The sequence below is a fragment of the Ambystoma mexicanum genome, chromosome 5p (assembly GCF_040938575.1).
Source record: "Ambystoma mexicanum isolate Mex_15411 chromosome 5p, UKY_AmexF1_1, whole genome shotgun sequence".
Lineage (NCBI taxonomy): Eukaryota > Metazoa > Chordata > Amphibia > Caudata > Ambystomatidae > Ambystoma > Ambystoma mexicanum.
In genome coordinates, this window is record NC_090930.1 from 349,887,346 (window position 1) to 349,911,847 (window position 24,502).

Here is a 24,502-nt window from a genome sequence, read left to right on the forward strand (position 1 = left end):
ATATTGTCTGTGGCCTGTTTCCATTTGGCCAGTGCACTCTGTGACCCTTGTGTCATGTGGTATGCATTCATTTGGTTGCTTTCACATTGCATGCAATGGTGTGTTGGGGTATCTGAGATGGGGAGGAGTTGGGTGACATGCCACTATTTTGATGTGGTATTTTGCAAGGGTGTAGTCGTTTGTGCTGCATGAATGTGTGGCTTTTTGTGACGGAGCATTGGTTTCTTTAAGTAGGTAGGGATGCACACATTGTAACACTTCCAGGTGACCCATCTCAAGCTGGTATGGTTGCGACAGTCCCTTTTGTCAGCTGGTATGTGCCAGGGCTGTGTGCACTCCGCAGGGGTGGGATTTTAGGTGAAGTAATTTGCCACTAGCTGGTTACGAGCTGCCTCACCATGTGCCCTTTCACCTCCCATGTGCAGCGGCCGTGCATGTGGTTGGGGATGTGGGGGTACCACCTTGTCAACTGGCATGCCCTGGCAGGTTGCAACGTTGTGCAGGACACATGCTGCCACTATGATCCTGCACACTACTGGGGGCGTATATAGCAGCTGCCCACCAGAGCGGTCAAGGGAGCGAAAGCGTGACTTGAGCACTCCGAATGTGCGCTCCACTATGCCCCGGGTTGCAATATGCCCTGGGTTGCAATATGGGCTGTGTTGTATCTTACCTCGGGTGGTGTGGTGGGGTTCCGAATTGGCGTAATCATGTAGGTGCTCAGAGGGTAGGCACTGTCCCTTGGGGAGGTGATGATGGCTATCATTAGTGGGGTTTTCACATTACTCGGTATCTGACATGCATGCATGTGCAGAGGCATTTATACTCGCCAATCAGCCATGTGTCACCATGCCGCCCAGCTTCCAGGTCCCGGTTTAGGGGCGACATTCAAACTATCATGGCTTGACCCTGGATAGTTGGCATATACTGAAGTGATGATTCCCTTGGCATCACATACTACATGCACGTTGATTGAATGCTAGTGCTTGTGGTTTTGATATATATGCTCATTGGCCCTAGGAGGACGTAGAGCCACATGGGTGCAATCAATGGCACCTAGCACTTTGGGGAAGTGTGCCACCCCGTAAAAGTCCTGGACCACGGCCTGCCTTTCTGCAGGTGTTCTGGGCATGTATGAGTGGTGTGCAGTCATGCTGACCAACACCTGGTGTAGGCAGTGTAGCATGTGACACCCCCCCTACTATGGCACTTGTCTGCTGAAATGAACCAGTAGCCAAGAAGTGCAGTACATTGAGCACCTTTTCCAAGGGGCTCAGTGCTTGCAAGCACAGGGTGAGTGATGAGGTCATCCTCCCACTCACCAGGTCGAGGATTGTGTGGTGGAAACCTGTACCTCCCATACACCTGGTCATCAGGCATCCCAAAAAGGTTGGTCCTGGGTAAAAAAATGCGGGGCCTGGCTATCCTCCTCCTGCGGTGTCCCATGACCACTGCTGCGAGGAACGGTATATTCATTGTAGTGTCTGAGCTTGTTTGTTTACGTGCACTTGTATGCTGCGCGGGGCCGCTTACGCCTGCTTCCTGCTGGCGTACGTGTTTCCAGATTAGCGCGTCTTTTTTTGGTGCACGCCTTTCCCCTGTTCGGTTCCATGAATACGTGTTGGCGCACGTGTGGGCGTTGCGAGCATTTACATCCTGTACTTCCCCCCGCAACACCCACATTTTCACACGTTGTTCCCCATTCCGCATGTTACACCATGTGTTCCGCCCACTTCTGTTGTGTGTGTGTGTTGCGATATGTGCTCTTTCCCTGTGCACGCTGATTAATGACGCATGCGCCTGCGTATGCCACCCATGATTTTAGTGCCCATTGCAGGATTTACACGCGCACTGAATTCCATGAATCGATGTGCGCGGCTTTGGCATGCGTGCGCTGCGATTTTCACGCTTGCGCTCCCCTTTTGGCACACATTTATTCTATGAATCAGTCCCTGTGTGTTTCTAACATAGAAAATGACCACCCTGCCCTAGTGCAAAACATAGGGCAATCCCAGACAGCCTCTGATTTGAAGCCCCAACTCCCTGTGCCCCATAGATGCTGTGAAATCATGTCTGACATGAAGTGTCAACTTCAGATCGTCTTTGCCGTAAACTCTTCTAAAAGTTGTGGAGGGTGCTCCTCTTGGTTTAGTGGTTGACAAGTATAGCTGGAGCTTGCCTAAAGCAAGTAAGTTTGCGATAACTAGGGTAACTTCCATTTTTTTCTTGAGCATTGGATATATAACCTTTGAACATTGATTTAAACCTTTTTAGTTTTACAAGTTCATCTTTTAATTTCACAGCTCAGCCTTTTTAAGGTTTAGATGAAACAGTAGCAAATACAGTAAATGCAACAAAAAGGTAGCACAGAGGAAGGCAAATAAAAGTATGGATATTAAATCAGATAGCAAAAATAACATTGTAAAATAAAGAATACGTTTGGAGGTTTGTGCACACAGATGAGATGAGAAGGAGTTAAAAGGATCGGTCTTTGGGAGCCATTGCTATGGAGATGCAGAATAGAGAACTCCGCTGGGAATTAATATTTTATTACGCATATCAGAGACCAGTGATCTGAACCTGATTTGGTCTGCATTTTCTTGCTTCTATGACAGACAGACACGTTGCTTCTGAGCTATACTCCTGGCCGACGTTTTGAGTACATGTTGCTTGCACAGATGGGCAAGGAGCTGGTCATCTACTGCAACTACTTCAATACAATGTGATACATTTTACTGTGTACCTTACCCAGGTGCCAGCTTTTCCTCTGTCTGTAGAAGATGTTCCTTTCCACAATCAATTGGTTCAGAATCTGTTGTACAGATTAAAGTATGGCTAAATAACTTCACCAGGTAATGTTTTAATGCCACAAATTATTTCACGAAGACTCCAGTGGTTCATCTTTGGGATATTGTGTATTGTGATTATTATCTTTACTGGTCTTTTTCTTTCCTGTTTTGGGGCCACTGCCACTGGTCACAATGTTTTGGGTTTGATATTTGCTGTGTCCATGCTTGCAGCAGTAGGGTAAGAACTGTTAGAATTCAAATTATTTTCTTGGCTGATGGCCCTCTTATGACTGGTTGCTTACACTTGAATGTTATGTTCGCTGAAAGTTGAAATAATGCATTTGGTAAACCTATCCTGGTGACAAATTGCATTTCAGTAGACTTCTATTATGTTATTCCCCTGTTTACTGGATCAGAACTGTCTGACTTAATCGGCTTATTGCAGTATAATCTTTGGCTTAATCTTTCTGGGTGGAGTTGGAGTGCTTAAAATATACACCATTATGAAGACCTTGCACTATATTCTTACAATCTCCCTTTTTTGGGGGGAGGATTGACAGGGCATCCAACTCTTTGTAGAACCTGTCATGTGATGTCTTGGGATTGTTATTGTGGCTCTGTTTTGCTTTAGTTGATTGTGCTTTTAATGCAGGTGTAGCAAGCAGGGGGTCTAAAAACTACTGAATGTGTGACTGCTCGGGGCATGTATGGGGACCTTGCTGGTTCTACTTGGACAGTACTGCTATTTCTGCCAAGGACTAGCTGTTCTAGCTTTATAGTCACTCTAAATGGGCACACTAGAGTGTCCAAGCAACACCATTAGAGTGATTAAAGTAGTTCTATACAGTAGATATTCAAGTGTAAATATTGAATAGCAATTGCACGTCTATGCATGATCTTTGATCCTGAAAACCCAATGATATGCAGATGCCGTGTTCCTTGCCACTTAAAAAGACACCAAATGATGGTTATGCAAAATAAAAATTGGGTGTGAAAGACATATGGCTTCTCAGAATTAACATGTAGAAGCCCTTGCTTATATGATAAATGTGTACTCGCATTTCTTAACTATAAAAAATTCCCTTTTGTTTGGCGGGGGGTGGAAGTTGAGCAGGCTTCCAATCCCCTTGGGGGTGGGGGGGGGGCTAAATGGGCTTTCTAATTTCTGTCTAACCTGTTTTGTGGTACATTCAGATGAATTTTGTGGTTCTGTATTGCTTTAGTTGTGTCTTTTAACAGAGGCGTAGTACGCAGAAAGGACTGAACACATTGAATGTGTGGCTGTGTTTGTTCTTTTGGACAGTTACTGTCTTTCTGCTAACCTCTGGCTGCTTTGGCATTTTTGTCTCTCGAAATGGGCACGCTTGAATTAAAATTGGTCCAGAATCTACCCACTGTGGCAGCAAAGCAACTACAGAGAACAATTCAATTAGTTACAGTAGTTATTTGTGGTGAGTGTCGTGTTTATAAGACACCAAGCTGTAAAGAGGAACAAGAGTTTAATCTGTGGCACCCATGGTTCTCTTCTCCAGGAGTGACCACAACAGTCATTTCTCAGTCATGGTTTTGTTGATCCTTGACACCAACAAAGTAAACACCATGCTGTGGCACCAAAACTATATGGAACAATACACCCACCTATTATAATACACCTACCCCTTCACCCCCATTCCCTCACAATCAGAAACCAAATGAAATAAAATAAACAAAACAAGCTTAACTGACAATGCTATATCCAAAAACAATCACTACATTTCTTAGCTAACATTATAACTCTGCTAGAACATCTTGTTTCCCCCACCCCAGCCCTATCACCTCTTGCAGTGGCACCACCACCCCAAACCACCTGGTGTTCTGTTGCCTGCATTGTGCCCCATATCTTCCTCACCATGCATTTTCCACTCTCCACCACCCTCAGCCATCCTTTCATCAGGCTTATGCCCACCGTACACCTCTCTACCCAAATCCTCAACATGCTCTTTTCAAAACGTTGTCCACACACCTCTCTGCACAACCCGGCGCATCATTAACCCACCATGTACCGATCCTGACCAGCATTTCTCCTTTTGCTCCACACAGTACCATCTCTGAGTATGACACAGGCCTGACCCACTTTGATCACTTGCAAAGGTGCCAAAAACATGAAATGGGGACACTTCACTCTTACTACATCTCCTACCTCGACCTGGCACTCCTCCCCACACATTGTGTTTCTCAGGCAAAACCTCTGGTCTCTCCCTTGTCTTTATCACAATCCTTTCTAAATCTACTTTAGATTGCACACTACCTAACCACACAGGCCTCAATTTGCTCGCTGACTTCCTGCCCCTCATCAGTTCAAAAGGCTCACACCCTTTGAGACTATTGGGTGTATCCCTATGTGTCCTGATGGCATCATCCAACACCAACCTCCAAACTGTTAGCCAATGCCCATTGTATTACTTCCTTGATAGTGTTGACACGCTCAAACCATTAGCACTGCAGTCGTACAATGCCATCAAAAGGTCTTCTGTTTCCCTTTCTCTCAAAATCAAACATTTCTTTCGACACAAATTACATAGAATTGTCCATGACAATGCTCACTGGCACACCCTCCTTGTCAAAAAGCACTTTCTTTTTTTAACTTTGTTTATTTTAAATCAAGGCAGGATGACAATTACACAGCAGTTTATAACATCATTTAAGCATGTTAACCCTCAAGCGCTCCCTCGCGCCCCCCCCCTCCCCCAACCCCAGGTCTGTGCTCCTCCTTACAAAGCCATCTGTCTCGCGCCCCAGACTTTGTGTCCCTATCGGGGTTTTCCTGGTCCCTACGGGTCCAGCGAGCGTCAATGGGTTTATAGGTCGGGGCCGGGAATCGCTGGTCGTATTCTAGAACTGGGGCCCAGATGTTCTGAAATCTGTCAGGGTACCTGCCTTTGCTGCATTTCCGCTACCAGAATGTCCTAGAGCTTCATCCACCACTGGGCCATGAGGGGGCCCTCTGGGGACTTCTAGGCGCGGGCCAGGGTTGTTTTCCTGGCTAGTAGGCATTGGATCAGCAATTTTGCTCTGTTGCTGGCCCGTGGGTAGATCGTGGGGATCGGTGCTCCCAGCAGGACGGGCTCCAGTTCTAGCGTGATCGTTGACCCAGTGATTTGTGTGATGGTCCCTAGGCACGTCTTCCAAAATTGCTGAATCCGTGGACAAGTCCACCACATGTGGAAAAAAAGCCCGGATGGCCGCACCCTCTCCAGCAAAGGTAGTCCACTTGGTGGGGGGGGGGGTGTTCATGTGATGAAGTCTGAGGGGTAATACCACCGTAACATGACTTTGTAGGCACTTTCCCTGTTAGTGATGCAGGTAGATGAGGTATGCGTTTGGGTCCAGATGTCCACCCAGGTCTGGTCTTCTATTGGGTGACCCAGGTCTGCCTCCCACTGGGCCATGCAGCGTGTTCTCGTGCTCAGGAAGTCCCCTAAGAACCGCCTGTATAGGGTAGATACACTCCCGTGGGCCGGAGGTCCCTGAGTGTCAGTTACAGGGCGGTAGGGGGCTGCGTTGCCGCCCAAAGAGTTTGGGGGTGTGTACACCAGTGACGCAGTTGAATATAAGTGTATCTGTCCCGTTCCTGGAGTTGGAATTTTTCCTTACATTGCTCGAATGTCAGGGGTGTCTCTTCCCCGTACAGCTGGTCTATGGTTTCAAGGCCGCCGTTTATCAAATTTTGGAAGTTGCGGGGGCTCGCGCCAGGTGAGATGGCCGGGTTAAAGAAGATCGGGGATTGAGGGCTCAAGCCTCTTGGAACCCCCTTCCGTTTCAGTGCCCAATCCCAGGACTTCAGGGTGTGGTTGGTTGCCCGGAGGAGGTCTCCCCAGTGTGTGCAGAGAGGGGGTGGGATGTGTGGCAAGAATCGAAGTGGTAGCGGTGTTCGTGACTGCTCCAGCTCCACCCATCTGGGACGGTTTGTAATTGTCCACCCTGCCGAAGGCCTTGGTCGAATCTAGGGCCCTTAGGACCAACTTCTGGAAGTTCCGGGTTGCAAGGTCCACCAGGTTAAGAGTTCTCCGGATATTATCCCCTGCCGCCCGGTGTAGGATGAAACCTGCCTGGTCTGGCTGAATGATCTCGGGTAGGATGGGACCCAGGGGGTTCGCCAGGATTTTAGAGTATAGGTTTGCATCAATGTTCAATAGTGCAATTGGCCTGTATGAAGCCAAGTCTCTCGGATCTTTCCCAGGTTTAGGTAGGAGGATGGTGGTCGATTCCTGCATCGAGGGCGTCACAGATCCTGTATCTCTGAAGGAGTTGAAAAGTGTGACCAGAGGGGAATCAGTTGGGGGCCTAAATAGTTTATAGAACTTCTCTGAGAAGCCATCTGGGCCCGGGGCTCGTGATTTGAGTGACGTAATGGCATCCCCAATCGCTTCCTCGTTGATGGGCGCCTCCAGCTTCTCCCTTATGTCAGGAAGCCGCGGTAGCGCAGCTTTACGTAGGTATTCCAGTTGTGGTTGGTTTCATGGGGTGTCAAAAAGCACTGTTAATAACGTGATAACCTTCAAAGTATTCACCAATTGTACTGGCAGAACTTCATTCCACTTTGTGGTATAGTCTACTAACACCAAAATGTATCTGGCGTCTTCCCCAACATCTCCAATGGTCCCATGATATCTAAAGCTTCCATAGACTAAACTCTATCCGGCACTGCCACGGGATAGATGGGTTGAGATCTCACCACCGACTCGTCACTCACAACACACGGCACAGAACCCTTTACCATAAGTTCTACATCGCTGTCCTTAGCCGGCCACCAATATGACTCGAAGTCTCTTCTTGGTGAGAGTCCTTCCTAAATGCCCCTCATGGGTGAGCGCAACCAACCCACTCTGCTCACTCCAAGGACCCTCTGCAAATGTGACAAACCAAGATGTATTTCTTGCTCTCTGCACAGTTTTCAAACCCACGCCACTTTCTTTTAAACCCCTGCAAACCAAATCCAGCTCTGGAAACTTTTCACTTTCTTCCCACCACTCATCCTTGTCCACGGCTGGTATCACCCATGGTACTTGCGCCCCATCCCCTTCACATCATGTTTCTTTCATCCTATACCGCCAACATAGAGAAACATCCAGTTTCTATGACCAGGAACATACTCTACCAGAAAGTTGTAGTTTTGCAAATACACTATCCACCTGACGATCCTGGGTGACACAACCTAAACCACAGGAAAACATGAACAAGCTGTTTGTGATCTCGTTTTAGGAATCTATCAAAACCCTTTTCATAAAAGCTACAGGAACCCACCCCCCTCCTTTAGGCCAACAGAGCCCCAACACCTACTACACTGGCATCCACTGTAAATACTGTCTTTGCTCTCAGATTAAAAGTTCCCAAAGACAGAACCTCATCAACATTTGTTGTCACCATATCAAATTCCCATTGGCAATCCTGCGACCACACACAAACCACATTCTTCAGTAATTCCCTCATGCAACAATTTTTACACGGTCCCTGGAATGAATTTCACATAAATCAGACGTTCCCAAGAATCGCCTCCTGTTCCTTCGCTTTTGGTGCAGGCGTTTTCCTCATGACACTCGCCAAACCTTCCCTTGGTTTGATCCCATTAGTATAAATAGTATGTCACAAATGTGCAACACTGTGCACTTTCATTTGTTATCAGCACATCTTCAATGTCCAACCCTTTCCCCGTAACCTCAACATCAAATGCACTCTTTGATCATGTTCCAACACGGCCCTCCGACACCAAATTGTCATTCTGAAAATAAGTTGTTCCTTCAAAGGGTATCTCAAATAGTAGTCCCTGCGGATCTCTCTCTCAGGTGGCCAGGGCACGGCCATCGTCTTTGGATCCAGACCCTGGGGGTGGACCAGTGTGGGAGGATGACCTGGGTGAGGGGTCTTCGAGGGGTGGTGCTGAGGTGACCAATGGTGAGACGCGGTATTCCCCTTTGTCCCATACATCTGACTATCCTAGTTTATAGGATTCTCCAATGTTCCAACTCCCCCTGCACCCCTTTGTTCTCACACAAACACTGGGCTGAGGAATGGAGAGAGTAAACAGGCTAACCCTTACACATCTTGGACATGTTCCACTAATTGGGTCAGGCAAAGTCAGGCACTTGACTTTAAATGCATATATCTGATACCAATTATCACTCCTCACGCGGATAAAGGGCAGAAAATAGAGACACACTCCGAGCAAGGTGGAACAGGAGCAAGAGCAGAACCTCCAGGCAAAGGCAATCCTACTGGAGCAGAGCGATGGACCGAGGGATGAGAGTAAAGGGTAGAGAACCTCAGGAGTTCCCTGCAGGTGGTTGTTGCCTCCAGAATGCTGTGAAAGACACTTGGAGAAGGTGTCACGCTCACCTGATTCCCACGGAGGCGCAGGTCTGGCTTCGAGTGCTGATGCTTCTTCTATGGTGAAGCGCAGGACTCTGAAAATGGGCTCACTGGCTCGCAGGAATATTCCAATGTGCGTGAAAAGGGAGTATTACCTACTGACGGAATAATGCTCAAGCCTCCCACTCCCTTCCTACCCTCCACGATACCCTTCTTCGATTCCCCGTGAAGTCTCACCTTAGGGTCTGGAAGGATGAGTTCTCCATCCTGCTTCTGATGCAGGGGCGCGTTGAAACCCAGTTACTTCACTGGATTGAGGTTTGATGGGAGTTCAAATAAGCTTGACTATTCAGGTAAGGCGCTGTAAGAGTTCTGTAGCAAGTTCAAAAGTTCAAGCTTAATAATAATGTTCATTGTCTTATTGCAGCAAGCGCTAACGCTTATGTCTTTTTCCCCTTAAGGGCCGGGGTTCGGAATGCCGGAGATATGGCGCCGACCCGAAGTGAAACGTGCAGTTCCAGTAAATGACAGGTAAGTTCTGGATGAGCGTTCGGGTAATGTCTTTGCATTCGCTCATTCGATGTCTTTGTCTTTTTTCCCCATAGGGGCCGGGGTCCGGAATGCCAGGAAGCGGCAGGACCCGAAATGAAATGGGAATGACCCAACAGGTAAGTCTTAGAAGGAAACTGAGCTTTTCCTATTCCCTTCCTTCTCTCACCTTGTGTTCTTGTCTTTATCTCTCTAGGAAGTGGCTGCGGATCCGGATGATCGCTGCTGAAGATGGAGGTGCCCAGGAAAGGTGAGTGAAATGCAGCGCTGCAGCGATCGAAGCGGAATGCTTTTAAAATGATGTCTTCCCTTTCAGGATAGTCTGTGTGAAGTCTCCGTGATGCAGCTTTAGCAGGTAAGGTCTTCTTTCTCTCCAATTCTCTCTTAGCAGGTGACCCAGGATGCTGACAGGCGTGGCTGAAGTCCAGATGCAGGAGCTGACACGGTGAGCGTCCAGCTGCGAAGAGCAGAACAACGCGAAGCGTGAGTTGCTGATCGGGCGTGGTTTAAATAACTTTGGAAGAAGTTCCAGGTATGGATCCTTCCCCGACCACACCCAGGGGAAAGTAGGTCCACAGGTAAAGTAGTTCCATTCAGGCCTCAAGAGGGCCTGGATGTAGCAGCATGGTCTGCATCAGGTAAGTGCACCTTAAAACACCTGAACACATGTCTAGCTTTATGAGCCTGGCGCCTAAGGCGCCAGGACTGTGTCCAAAGGGCCCCAGCTTGGGCCCGCTGGCACTTCCCTGGGGGAAATGATGCCTGCCTCTGGGGTTGCTGGGTCGGACCTGGCTCCTTGGAGGTAGGCATCATGACAGAAGGACAAATCAGACAAGTAGATTGCATTGTGTTTCAAAGATGTCAGCAACCCTCCTGGGTGAACTGCAGAGTTGGGGAGGCAAGGCCAAGCCTGTGGTATTAACCTTGACTTGTGAATTCAGAACGGCAAAGACAAAAAAAGAAATCCATGCAGCTGGTGAGTTGGGAAGCGACAAGAAAGACAGCTGTATGTTGAGGAAAGATTGAAATTGCAACAATAGATTGCACAAGTGAAGGCTACATGCATGTGGATGAGATGCAAAAGAATGCAGGCCTGTGATTGAACTTTCAATTATCTACAGCTGTGAAACCTGCAATACTGAGTAGCGGAGTTGTCCGGTGAAGGGGTAGCCTACTCGAAGTTTGAAAGGTGAATTGGTTTTGTTATGAAGCGATGAAGTGAATGAACTATAAAAAGCAAAGTGATAAAGTAACCCTGGGTTAAGGGGTAGAGTAAAAGGTGAAGGTTGAACTTTTGGCCTTATGACATTGAACTACCCAGACCAAGAGACACTGGGGTAATTGGCACAATAGTGTGAGTGGAAAGGAAAGTTGGTGGTTCTGCAGAGGTCTATAGTAAGACTCCCACATTCAAAAGTATTCGACGTTAGGAAAAGGTCTGATTCCCGACTGAGGGAGACCGGAAGTGTGATTAAGTTGGGGAAGGGGCACCCCCAAATTATGTGAATTAAGCTTGGGGGGGGGGAATCACAGTACGTGTTGTGTTTGAAAGTTTCGAGCCGACCGAGGGCGTCTGGTGTGAACTTTTTGTTGAACAGTGTTTTGAAAGCTGGAAAGGGAGACTTTTACGTGGAATACCAGGCGGGCCTCAATGCACATTTTGGACTGCCTTTGTTTTGTGAACTTCAGCCATAGTGTCGTCCTGTGTATGGGGACCGCCTTCCTCCATACTGTCTAACGTGGGGAGGAGTGCTGGCTCAGCCACACTTATTTTTTATAGACTAACACTGATTTTCCTTTGCATACATATTCTCCTTTACACACAGTTATTGGGTTTTGTTAGTATAGGCAATGTTCATTTGACAGACTCAACTAGGAATGTATTATTTGATGGTAGAGTATACTCCCATCCTAGCTATATGGCAAAGTAGGAATTTTTGCAACTTGTACCTTTTTTGTGTCTGTGTCATACTTGTGATACCATGCCTCCCTTGCAGCTTGCATAAATTATTGAAAAACTGCCACTGCAGAAGTCTGCCCACAGGCATCCCTCGAAGAGATCAAAGGTTGAAAATTGTCCCATTGTGGTCAGAAGTTCATTAATGTTCAGAAGAGGATGCCTGTCCACCCAAATACTGCAATTTAAATAAATTAGAGGTCCACACACAGTCCTAGTCCCCCATCTTGTTTTCGTGCCAGAACAATGGACAACCATTCTGATGCTTCAATCGTTATTATCACCCCATTCACCACCAGACTGTCGTATACAGCTTTGAGTCCTCAACTAAGGTAAGTGGAGGGACAGCCCTGAGGTGGGGAGGACTAATGGGCTTGAAATAGATATGAACAGCGGGGGCGTCCTACCCTCAATTTTCAGTGTATGCAATTATTGTGTGCACAGACATTATTTCCTTTGTAAAGATTCAGTGTGAAAAGACACTCTTGGACACAGTGAAATACAAACCGAGAAAATACACTCTTGTATTACAACAGTTTTTATTATTTATCTGTTGGTTCATAGTATGTATGTTGAATAAGAGCCAGTCGTACTCTGAACAATTATGACAGTTCAGCGAATTGAGCAAATACAATTGGATTTGTAAAGCGAACCGCATACTGTAAAAGTAGTTGATCTCATCTGGCTGCTGGTTAATTCAGCAGAAATTGGAAGTGTAAAACAAAGAGGACTGTTCGCCCTACGTAATCTGAACCAACAGATAAATAAGTGTTTAGAGTGTATTCTCGGTTTGTATTGCAATGTGTCTAAGGGGTATTTTTCAGACTGAATCTTTACAAAGGAAATAATGTTTGTGCACAAAATAATTGCATACACTGAAAATTGAGGGTATGACCCCCCCCCCCCTGTTTATATCTTGAGTCCTTAACTAGCTAATACCATAACATTCCTCACTTTGTGTGCTTTAGGCAAAATCCCCTTAACTTTCCTGGATGATCAGGATACACAGCTTTGAGACTGACATGTGTGCATGGCCTTACACAAACAAAATGGGTACCTCCCTCCCTGGGCATATCTGTATAGCCTGTTCATCTCAACCTAGAACACTTGCACCTCTGTATGCGACATAACGCTTGCCCTTCTTTTCCCTGTCCTTGTACTGTATATTTTCTGAACTCGTAGTACTGTGATGGGGTCTTGTCCATACTCACTAGGATTTATATCAGCTGGAATAAGAGTTCACAGATTTTTAAACTATCCTCATACAGTTCTGGGGATGTCATGGGGTACAGTTAACCATAATCTACCATCTCCATATCTACACTATATCCCATGGTCCAATTGACCCCACCCCTCCTTGAATTTGTAACACTCACTCTTCTATGACCGGCACTCTGTAGATCTAGTGATCTTCTACCATGTTGAGATGTGTCCTATAAGATCTATTCCTATTGTAATTTGATCTGCACTGCCTAGTGAAATTCCCTCTTGTCCATCAATGCCTGCACTCCACTCCCAAAGCCAGCCACTTCTTTTTCCCCTGCTCATGTGGTTAGTCCACCCATTCTTCCTACGAATGGCCTTTGCCCTTCCTCCTGGAGCATTGTGGCTAGAACTCGTATTCCTGAGAAACCTGTTGTTGCTGTCATTTTACTTGGGTACACAGCCTGTACTTCCTCCCAGCTCCACTGTGCATCATTGTGTGCCACTTCTGGATACTTTTCGCCCGAGCCTCCATTGCTCTTGCTAACTCCAAAGCATTTTCCTAGGACCGATCTGTATCCATTGTCTTTCTCTCATATTAGTCTTGCAAGTACCCATCATATCATGGTAACATAAACCGGATACCCTACTTTCAATGGTGGCTGGGGTAACATAGCTGTATAACAAAGAAAATTCCACCATTGTGCTTTCCTGAGTTTCCTACTTAGTAAACATGATTCTGTATGATTGGGCATCTTAACCTGATATCCCGTTCTACATGTTTGGTATGACAACCAATTACAACTCCTGTCTATTTTGTGGCATCAGGGACACTATCATGGACATGATCACAAAGGATGGCTCCTTTCAGAATATAATTGTGCAGAGTTTCCTTTGGGCAGATTAGCATAACATGTGCTTTATTATTTTCTTGCAGGCAGGGATTTTCTGGGTTGACTTGATTGATCATTTCTGTGCTGGATGGGGCATCCTTATTGCCGCAGTGCTGGAACTCATTGGAGTTTGTTGGATTTATGGTAAGCAAACGTAAGTTTTTCTTTTTTTTTTTTTTTTTAAACGCTGTTTTGTATTTACATATGCTATGATGCCTCATACATTCAATTCGTGTTGGTAATTCGGGAAAAGAATCATGGTTTGTAACATGGTTTGTAAAAAATAACTCGCGTCAGATGCATGTACGAATGTAAATCTGCAAACTTTGCATACAGTTCAAAGCTTTAACCCGTTTAATGATAACCCATATTTTTTTTCTTGTGCATTACAAGACATTTTATCATGCCATTCTTTAATATTGTCAAGAAATGTTGATTTCATTATATATGCTGAGATCTAAAATCATACAGTACATGATATACCTATGCAGAACACTCCTCCAATCTGTGACTGTAAACAAAAGACCTAAAGGTGGAGCAATGATACATGGGTGCTAATTTAAAAGTGGCCGCACAGAAAAAAGGATACCATATAACCTTTCAGCCATTTCCCACTCTGGCAGGAGGAAATCGATTCATTGGAGACATAGAATTGATGATTGGTAGAAAGCACTGGATTTTCTGGCTATGGTGGAGAATGTGCTGGTTCTTCATATCCCCATGTTTATTGCTGGTGAGTTGTTATCTGGATATATTGTTTATATCACATGCCTACATGGAATTTTTCCTTCATATGTCATTAAGGAACCAGTTTACACACATTGTCTGCAAAATCTGTTCTGTGTAAATGAGTTTGTGCATTCTCGAGTCGAATTTGAGAAATGCCACTAAATGCATTGATTTAGATGCTAATGTACTTCAATTTGGTGAATCATTATAAAAGGTGCTTCCACAGATTGCCTTTTCTAAAGTACATACATGTGTCCATGCTCAGACAGATAGTAATCAAAAAGCTTAAATGTAAAGCAAAGGGCTTCACATATTTCCCATTTAATAAGCAAAATACTGTTCAATATCCCCCCTAATAAATGCATACTTTTTGGGGTTGGCCTTCAACGGGCGAGTTTAAGACCTAGCACCTACCTGGTACAGTCCTTTGCCATCTATAAATGCGGGCAAAAAAGACTGCATACCGTACACCAAGACCTCAGAGCTGCCTCATGCCGCACACAAGTGCGTCCAGGAGCTAACCGGCCTGGAAGCAGGAAGTAGAGCAAGGAAGTATGTGTTTTTGGGTGTGCATGTGTTTGTGTGTGGAGGGGTCAATGTTTGTGGTGCAAGGGATGGGTGTGTGAGCAAAAGTGGGCTTCTGGGTGAAAACCCTGAGGAAAATAAAATCCCAATAAACCTATTCACTTTTTGGGTGCACCCTTCAACGGGTGAGTTTAAGACATGGAACATCTTGCTGCCACTCAGATCTCTGTAGCATCTTGGTGCTGTCTTGCATTGTTTATGGTGTACGCCTGGTGTGATTCTCAGAATCGCTGGACACTTCCTAGCCTCCCTTGATTTGTGTCCAGATGAATTGCCATTCAAAGAAGAGCTGAAACTCATTTTATGGCCTGCTCCCTTGATTCCATGGTTGGTGAACAGTCTTCCAAGTATCTCAATGTACACGTTGAAGATGAGCAGCAGGACAACAGGTGCTTGGGATACTGCTGGGATCTGCAAATGCCCATCGAGACAATTTGGCTATGGTTTGATGCAGGATAAGTAATGCTGTCATGTAGTCCCTTATGGATTAACATGATTGACAGGGCTTTGTGGTTGATGGTTTGAAAAGATGCTGAGGTATCAAGTAAGACTATTAAGCAACAGTTGCATTTTTCAATCAATGTACAGCATTGCCAACAAGTTGGAAAGTATTAAGTTTTATTTGTATCGCGCTCATACACAAGTGTTTCAGAGCGTGACGAGGCAAGGGAGGATAACAAGGGAGAACAAAACAATCTTACTAGGCCCAGTGACCATGAGAACACGCAAGTGGAGGGGAGAGAAGAGAGGGAAAGTTCAAGGGTGTGGGGAGGAGTGGGAAGTGCTGAGCACAGGATAAAACGGGTAGTGCAGCCAGCAGGTGGCAAGTGCAAAGTTAAAGCGCAGACAAGGGGTGTCTAATAGCAGGTAAGGTAACTGTGGGGTTGCAGATACAGACCCAAGTGCAAGGGTTGCCCGGAGGCAGTGTGGTGTGTGGCTGGGTGGCCAGGGACCGGGGCCCGAAGATCAGAGGGTAAACAGGTCCCTGGTGCCGAAGCAGACTAATCAGCCGGTAAGAGGACGAGGACGAGCGAAGGCAGAAGAAAAGATGAAGGTCTTGAGTTGCTTCCAGAACTGAAGATGGTCTTTTCAGAGAGGCAGGGAGTTTTTTCTAGAGGCAGGCCCCAGCTGAGTAAAGAGCTACCCCCAACTCGTTGCTTGTAAAAGTGACTGACCTTGAGGGAGTTGGCGGAGGAGAGGAGCTAGAGTACGATGGTATTTAAGGAGGGAGAGTTGAAGGTATTGGCGACCCATGCCCCAGAAAGCCTTGTGGACAATGCAAATGGGTCTTTAATGTAATCCTTGCAGCCACTGCGAGCCAATTAAGAGATTTCAGGTCTGGAGAGATGCAATCCCAGGGCTTGAGGCCAAGGACAAGTCTAAGTCCTGTTCTGGATGAGTTGCGGAGGGCGGATTAGAAAGAGGCGGCTGCAGTAGTCCAGCCTAGAGAGAACCAGAGCTCTCGAGATGGTGAGCTTCTGGGGGAAGGAGAGCAAAGGAAGAATACCTCTGAGAAGGTGCAGTTGGTAGTTTTACTTCTTAGAGACTTCAGAGATGTTAGGTAAGAAGGAGGGGTGTGGAGTTGCAAATGACCCCGAGGTTCTTAGCCTCACCGGTGGGAGTAGGAAGAGGGCCAAGAGAGGCCGGCCAGAGTGACAGGAAAGGAGGGTGCAGGGGTGCTGGTGAGGAATCTGTTTTACTGGCATTCAGGCAGAGGTCATTGGCGGCACACCACTCCTGGATAGCAGACAGTCAGATGAGAGAAGGTGAAGGTGGCAGAAGCACGCCTGAACGCGAGCTAGGTCATCCACATAGCACTGAAAGTATCTGTCCTGGTGCTACATTTCACTGGACAGCAAGTGGCAGCTATTCGCAACCACAACGTTTTAAACATCTTATGTTTTGAGCACTTTTTTTTGCTTCAATTCTTTAAATTAATACCTTTACATGCTCCTTCCTTGTGTTCTTGCGAATGAAACGCACACGTATACACAGTAACTATCGTGACACACATGTTGATCTCAACAATACCTATGTTGTGCAGTGTACATCCACTCTTTTGTCTGTATGAGACTTGATGCTCCTTTTCAAAGAGAAATGTGGTAATTTGTTTATTTGGTTTCTGTCTCCACAATCTCTCCTGAATCTGCCAGTGGCCAGATGTATTATCCTTTTAATCACTTCTAATTTATGACATGATGTATTACTTTCATCAAAAGATTTTCATTTTTTGAAAGAGATGGGATTACCATTTGTTAGCTAATTAAACAGTAAAAAGTGACTCATATTAGCAGTGTGTCCTACATATAAAATTGGACACTTTTATTAATATATCCATTGACGAAGCTAAAAGTGTTGGCTCTACTATAGAGATAGGTTGGGCATTTGCCAGGTACTGTCGCAATGTACTACTTGACCATAAGGGATTAACAGGTTGGAAATGGTATCATTCCCGAGGCATATGATAGCGGTGCCTGGCAAACTGTTGGCTTTATCAAAGCTAGTTTTTAACAGGATGTCAGTGCAAGCAACAGATAGAAATCAAGTGGTAGATGGCACACTTGGTTCAGACATTATTACAAAAGTAGCCCACATGCAGCTGCAATTAAGACATTAAGCTTAATTACGAGTCTGTGGTAACCCTGCTACCAGACCTGTAATATTTACCGGCGCCTCACTTCCTGATGCCACCGACTCATTATGAGTCTGGTGACCCGGGAAGTCAGATGCTGGTAAATTGTGAGTCCCCATTCCCACAGAACCACATAGGACTCCATTGGAGTAGGGACATGGAAGAGGCATCACCATTGGTAACGTTGCCGGCGCTTCTGTGAAATGTTTGCCTATCAAGGCCGCTGTGCCCGGCAGGGTCAGACCTGTTGGGCAGAGCAGCCACAGCAGTCCACACGTAGTTTGCTGGTCAGGATACAAGGGTGCCGGTGAACTTACTGGCACCCTTGTTTATGGACTGACGAACTTAGAATGAGGCCAATTAGCTCTCAGCAGACTGTTTAGAAAGAACAGTGGCAGGTCAAAGCCTGATGTTAGCACTTGATAGAGGTATTCAGTGAATGCGATGTCATTTGTTTCCGAGTGGTTACTTCTCACCATGTGGCAGGGAAAGGCAGCTACTACCTGATCCTGACCCTGGGGGTGGCTATGTGAGGGAGGAACACATGGGGAAAGGCAACACTCTGGAGGTCGTCATCGGACGAGACATGGTATCCCTCATTTTCTTTTGATACTCCACCGTTCCCCAGGCCTTAATGGCATATTGTCATACCGCCCCTCAACCACCATGTACTGGAAACACTTTTACAGGATCTGTATGCAAGTCCTTCAAATCAGACTTGCCTTTCAAGACTCCTGAAACACCTTTTCAGTCTCTGTATACATGTCCTTAAAATCTGACTTACACTTCAAGACTTCTGAAAGCTCAGAGAATGCCGGAAGCAAGCAGAAGGCTCCTGGGTATTCACAAGTACTCCAGGGCAGTTTCCAAGCCACTGAGCCCCGAGGGACATGAAAGGGAGACGCATAAACAAACATGTGAGACCGAAGCAGACAAGGTGAGGGGGAGCAAAACCTTGTGAGACCACCGCCAGCTTGCCACAAGAGAATCCACCTATGCCAGCAAGAGCCGGTGAGTCCACCCAATGAAAGAGGGGACACTGAAGCATGTTGGCAGCACTCCCAAAACCGAACAAATGTGATTGAAGTATATGGGAGAGATTGAATAAGTGAATTTTTCCTGAAGAGGCAACATAGAATGAGAATAAGGTACTGTCAAGTTTGTGAGTGCCTGCAGTACACTTAAGTTATCCTGACAGGAGAGTATACCAGGTACATTAAAGGTGCACAAATCTATATGAGAAGATTGTAGTGTGCGAAGAGACCTGAGAAAAACCCTGGCAGCAGAGCATACCATGCAGATGCAAGTTGAAAGAGCCCTGGCAGGAGGGTATACTAGGCAGAGAAAGTTGAAAGCATGTTGATCTAAGAAAAGCTGAGGCAGGAGAGTGCACCAGGCAGATGCAAGTTGCAAGCATATACATTTTAGAAAGCTCTGGCATGGAAGACACCAGGCATCATCAAATTGAAATGTGTGTAATACATTATCCAAGAAATTCCTGATGAGGATGCATCAGAACTAGCAAAAGGCTTTGGAAATATATTTTGTATACCAGTTGTGTTTTTGATCAAGAGAAACTCAAGGAACTGATATTCCTGAACAAAAATGGAGTGAAGAGAAATCCAGGGGAAGGGAATCTCCCTCTGCAACAATGAACTCTATCCATCTGGAACATTTGTGTTGTAGTTACACATTTCCTTTTTGAACATTTGTACACTACTAAAGGCCAAAGACATTTTCACTTTTTCACCTTAGAGCTGATGTTGGGGCCAAAATACGATTTTGGACATTCTGACATGGACAGACCCTTTTTTTTTTAAAAGCAAAATGCAATTTTTTTTTTTGATGTAGGGGAAAGACCTCCATTTTCCAACCACCTTTAACACATGTTTACGGTCAAAATCATAAGTTTGTGTCAGTGTCTCATTCCTGGTGCTTCACCCATCCGCAGAGATCCCAGGAGGTTTTTGTTTAATGAAAAGGCAGGTGTTCGCAGTCAAAGGGTGGGTAAATAAACACTCGCAAGCTGTGTCCCTATTCCCATGACATCTAACAGCAGTAACCGTTTCTGCTTGTAGGTGATATTTATGTGCCACCTAATAGCCAAACATACATTTCCTCCATGGGTTGGTGGCTAAATAAGATTGAGGGAGGGTTAGGTGGAAGGGGATTCTTGTTATACAGGCACATTATATGGAAAGACCAAAAAATGAAGTTCATTCTTGTGTGATCTAAAATCCTGAAACTGTTTCTTTTGTTCCCTTTTTCAAATAGGCAATATTAATCTGGTCCCTTGTGACATTTAAAACACCTATGCATGGTACCATTGAGTATCCGGCCTGGGCAGTAGCCATTGGCTGGTGTATGATCCTGTTCTGCCTCATTTGGATTCCCATACTTGCAGTGGTGAAATTGATAAAGTCCAAAGGAACGTTGGCGCAGGTAAGTCCTTCGTCAATATTTCATGTGAAATGGAGAATGCTGAGGAAATTGCCCCCTTTGTCACTAATTTGTAAATAAATCACTAGAGCAAGGATCAGTGCCAGATGTATTAAAATATACTACACTGACCCCTCTGTTAAACTTGGATCCACTGGTCTCTATCACCCGATTGCTGGTATTCAATGGCCGGGGAAGATATTGGAGAAAGTAGTGACTCCACGGTTGCAAGCATTTGTTGAAGAGGAACTACTTCTAGGCCCCTTGCAGTCAGGGTTTCATCGAAGTTCGGCACAGAAACAGCTCTGTTGGAAGTATATGATGAACATTTGAAGGTGGTTGATCAGGGCAAGCTTTCACTTTTGGTAATGCTTGACCTATCAGCTGCCTTTGATATGGTCAACCATACAATTCTCTTGGAGATTGAGGACAGTTGGGAGGGTCTCTGAGTATGCCATTCGATGGTTTAGATCCTTTCTTCAACATCACCAATAATGTTAGATTAGGAGCCTTTATGTCGGACCCATGTATTGTGGACTGTGGTGTTCCACAGGGATCATTATTGCCCCTTCTCTTCAACCTATATCTTTACTTGGTTATGGAAATTGTGAGACCTCATGGAATGTTTCCAATCATGCTGATGACATTTTTATTGAAAGGTTGAGGAATCTATTACTAAAATTGGTGATTGCCTTCAGAAGATTAGCAAATGGATGGCTTCCAACCAATTGCAATTGAATTCAGCCAAGACAGACTTTATTCTGTTTGGCCCTGAACATCGCTCAATTATTATAAAAAATCAGCCATTCCCAAAGCTATTGAGAGTTGAACTTAAATTATCAACCAAAGTTAACAATTTAGGCTGCATTTGGCAGGAAAATCTTGGAAGTGAGTCAGGTGCGATCCAAGGTGAAAGCAATCCTTGAGACGACTCCAACAAGCTCCCATATATTCCAGAAGGCAATCATGCTATGGTGGTGGGAGCCCTTACAAATGCCCACCTAGATAATTGTAACAGCCAATTAGTGGGCATCCTAAAGAAAACCGCTTAGTAGACTGCAAAGGGCGCAAAATGCAGCGGCTAGGTTGGTTTGTGGGTTGAGCAAATTCTCTCGTGTATAATCACGCCGTTCGCAGGTTGATGACCAAATAAAGTTCAAGACAGCTTGTCTGGTATTCAAATCTTTGAATGATTTAGCACCAGACTACTTAAAAGACAAATTGGAGCGGTACCACGATCCAAGGACCAGGCTCTCCTAGTCATTTCCTCATCTACATTTTTTCCAAGAGGGGACAGAAGATTCTCGGTCTTTGTTCCTAGACTCTGGAACAGTCTACCGAGGGAACTTGGGTCTATGGAGTCTGTCTTTTTCATAAAGCCTTAAACTTATTTGTTTAGCCAGCGCCTTAAAATGATTGTCCTATGGATATAATTATCCTACACCTATGGATGGAATGTGATACTATTACAACTCTAGATATGTTCAGTAAAATTCACCTGCCCCATATACATATTATTCTGTTTTGAGCGTGTAAATAACCAAATCAGTATGTGCACTATCAAATGTTTACGTTGATCCATACATATTATGCATAATAGACTTGCGTAAGACTTTCACACATTAGATTTACTTCACTGATCATTTTCGATCATTTATAACGAGTAGAGAAAGCACAGATTGTAAATTACTGCAGCGTTTGCGCTGGCATGCATTTCCTTTGTGAAGCAAGTAATCTGCCTGCTTTTTACATCAGCAAAAAGCAAGTGGATTCCATGGTCATCCATTGGAAATGCTGCATGCCATGTTTACTCAATTTGCACGGCGGATTACAAAATGGTAGTATAAAGGCAATCACACCACCATTTTTCCACTTGACTGCATAAATGAGGAGTTTACATGGGAAGGACCTGTTTACTCAGATTTGTAAACGGAACAGATACCCGCCACGTAATTAAGGGGAAATTGAAAGCAAGCCCCTTAGTGTTCTTTAAGTGATGGGTATCTGTTGGGGCTAGGTCAGAGATTTGTTTACTAGTGCACAAATCACTTCTACCTGGAAAAAGATGAAAATATTGAAAATATTCAGATGCAAACATTTGAAATAACACGTTTCAAAGTGTCTGTCTATTAGGTAATGAATGAATTACTGTATACATTACCCACAAGTTAATTTACTTTGCCAGCATATGTGGGTGTTTGGACAACAGCAGCACTTGGATATTCCTGCCCCATCCTTACTCAGATCAACGTCATGGGCCAGTTTTTATCTCCAACACCTGTTGTGTTCTTTCCCCTTCAACAGAAATGTAGCTTGTTGCAGCATCCTCCAGCGCCCAAACAATTATTTTAATTTCTAATACAAGCGAAAACCGCTGAGCTCCTTATGGAAAAGAACACATTTTTGGGCTGAAAAATCAACTCCTAAAGTTTTAGTACTTAAACTTTGGCATGGCCTTCTTCTTTGAGGGGAGCTATCAAACCCCCACTGGATTGAATGTCGTCGGCCCCTTCCATGGCCTTAATCAGGTGTAAAGGCCAAACATTTAGGAACGAGTTCTGTAAATGTTCAAAAGTTAGACAGAAATACATGCATCCAAAATGATGGTGGTTTGAGTTTCCCCTCACATGGGTTTACCTATAAATACATAGAATGTGTGTAAGTTTACAGTCTTATTCAGTTACAGTAATTAGTAATATAATCTACATCAGACATTTGACCAACTTGGCAAAATATAAGAAAAATGTAGAAGTGAGTTGACCACTTTTGTGATGAGTTTGGAATCTTAAGTTCCCAAGTCAGTTTCGATATAAATGACTGGCAGTAAATTTCCATTTCCATGGAGTGAATATGGCGGCAACATGAATATAACTTTATTTATATAGTTGGGTTGGCAAATAAATGTGCCTGCTGACTCATTTTACTGATCATCCAAATCTGCTGTGATCCAACATAAATGCATTTAATTTTCAATAGCGCTTCAGGAGTATTTGCAGTCCACATCCCACGTGGGGTCCGGCCCTTGAACAGCATTATGGGGAGAGATTTCAACATCTTCTGGATCAAGATCCCAAGAAAGCCAAAAAAGGCCTAGAAATACCAATCATCTCCGCATATGCCAACACAGCATATATTTCTTGATGTAATCTTGACACTTTTCTTAAATGATCCTGTCTTACCAGTGTAAAGACATCTCTGCTATAAAGATACATATATGGTTTGTAACAGCTGTGAGTATCATTAAAGATACTGCAGTGCAGTTGGGTAGCAAGGAGGAGTTTGCTCTTTGATATTGCTGGAAAATTGACGGAATGTGGCACCTCCTGAAGATAGGTTGGTGGTAATGATTGCTATATTGTATTTGGTGAATGTCTAACTGAGTAAGATCTCATATGCAAATGTGTTAGGATAGGGCCTTTCAGTGTTGGGAGAGAGCTGATGTTTCCATGCTGCACAGCAAGAACATCCAATATCTTACAATTTGGGGAATTTCCTCTCAGAACCTTCATGGGAACGGCTCTGAAATTTTTCTAATGCAACTCTTCTAGGTATGGTAATCTTATGAATTATAAGCAGCACCATATCTTCGATAAATACCAGTTGTGTGTGTCTAGTGCTGGAAAATAACAAAGTAACAAATATTTGTAGTTGGAATACATCACACAAACCTTTTGTTTGTGCTATTGTTTTAGCGCTGTAACTAGGTGTAGCCCCCCCCCCCCGCCTTGTTTAAGGGAGAGAACACATGTGTGGTCAATTGCGTTTCTTGTACTGATAAAACAAACAAAACTCACACAATTATAAGTCGTTTTTTGACTTCATTAAATAGAATGGATGCTGAAGGTCACTCTCGTGCATGCAAATGAGTGCTACTATCAAATGTCTACATGTAAGATGCACTGTAAATGATCGTATTACCGCAGTGTGCATAACTGTTGCGTATGTTGTTGAGGCACCAGCGTGCCAAAAATGGACGCCAATTTACATGGTTCAGCACAGGGATCGCTTTGTGCGCTCATGCATATTTAACACTTATGAGTTATGTATGTATCTGCATTGTGCAGACGTATTTTAATTTTTTTAAATGTTAATATCAGGAAGCTTTCAATGTATTTTAATCAGAATAAATGTAATGTGTACATTAATTTTATGAGGACACGTGTGGTATAATAAAAAATAAACGTGTTTTATAAAGTTTCACTGCTGTATTTATATCCAGGTAGATTAGCGGTACGTTTTTATTCTGATTATTTCTTTTTATCAAATAGAAATGGGGGCTGAGCTCCAAGGGAACTATAAAGGTACCATGGACAAGAGCAATGAAGGACGGAGATCAAAATGTGTACATGTGTTCACTGGGACTTGGGAGGCAATTTCAAAT

The 24,502-nt window shown here is 44.7% G+C and overlaps 1 protein-coding gene across 1 annotated transcript in view; it reads left to right on the forward strand.

The window, feature by feature from the left end:
• Nucleotides 1–24,044, forward strand: part of LOC138480529 (sodium- and chloride-dependent neutral and basic amino acid transporter B(0+)-like) — a 75,783-nt gene extending 51,739 nt beyond the window's left edge. The window contains exons 11-14 of the mRNA XM_069612284.1: nucleotides 13,781–13,880; nucleotides 14,360–14,469; nucleotides 19,957–20,124; nucleotides 23,098–24,044. Of these exons, the coding sequence (XP_069468385.1) occupies nucleotides 13,781–13,880; nucleotides 14,360–14,469; nucleotides 19,957–20,124; nucleotides 23,098–23,262 (543 nt within the window). The 3' untranslated portion in view covers nucleotides 23,263–24,044. The remainder of the gene's footprint in view (nucleotides 1–13,780; nucleotides 13,881–14,359; nucleotides 14,470–19,956; nucleotides 20,125–23,097) is intronic.
• The last annotated feature ends 458 nt before the right edge of the window (nucleotides 24,045–24,502 follow it).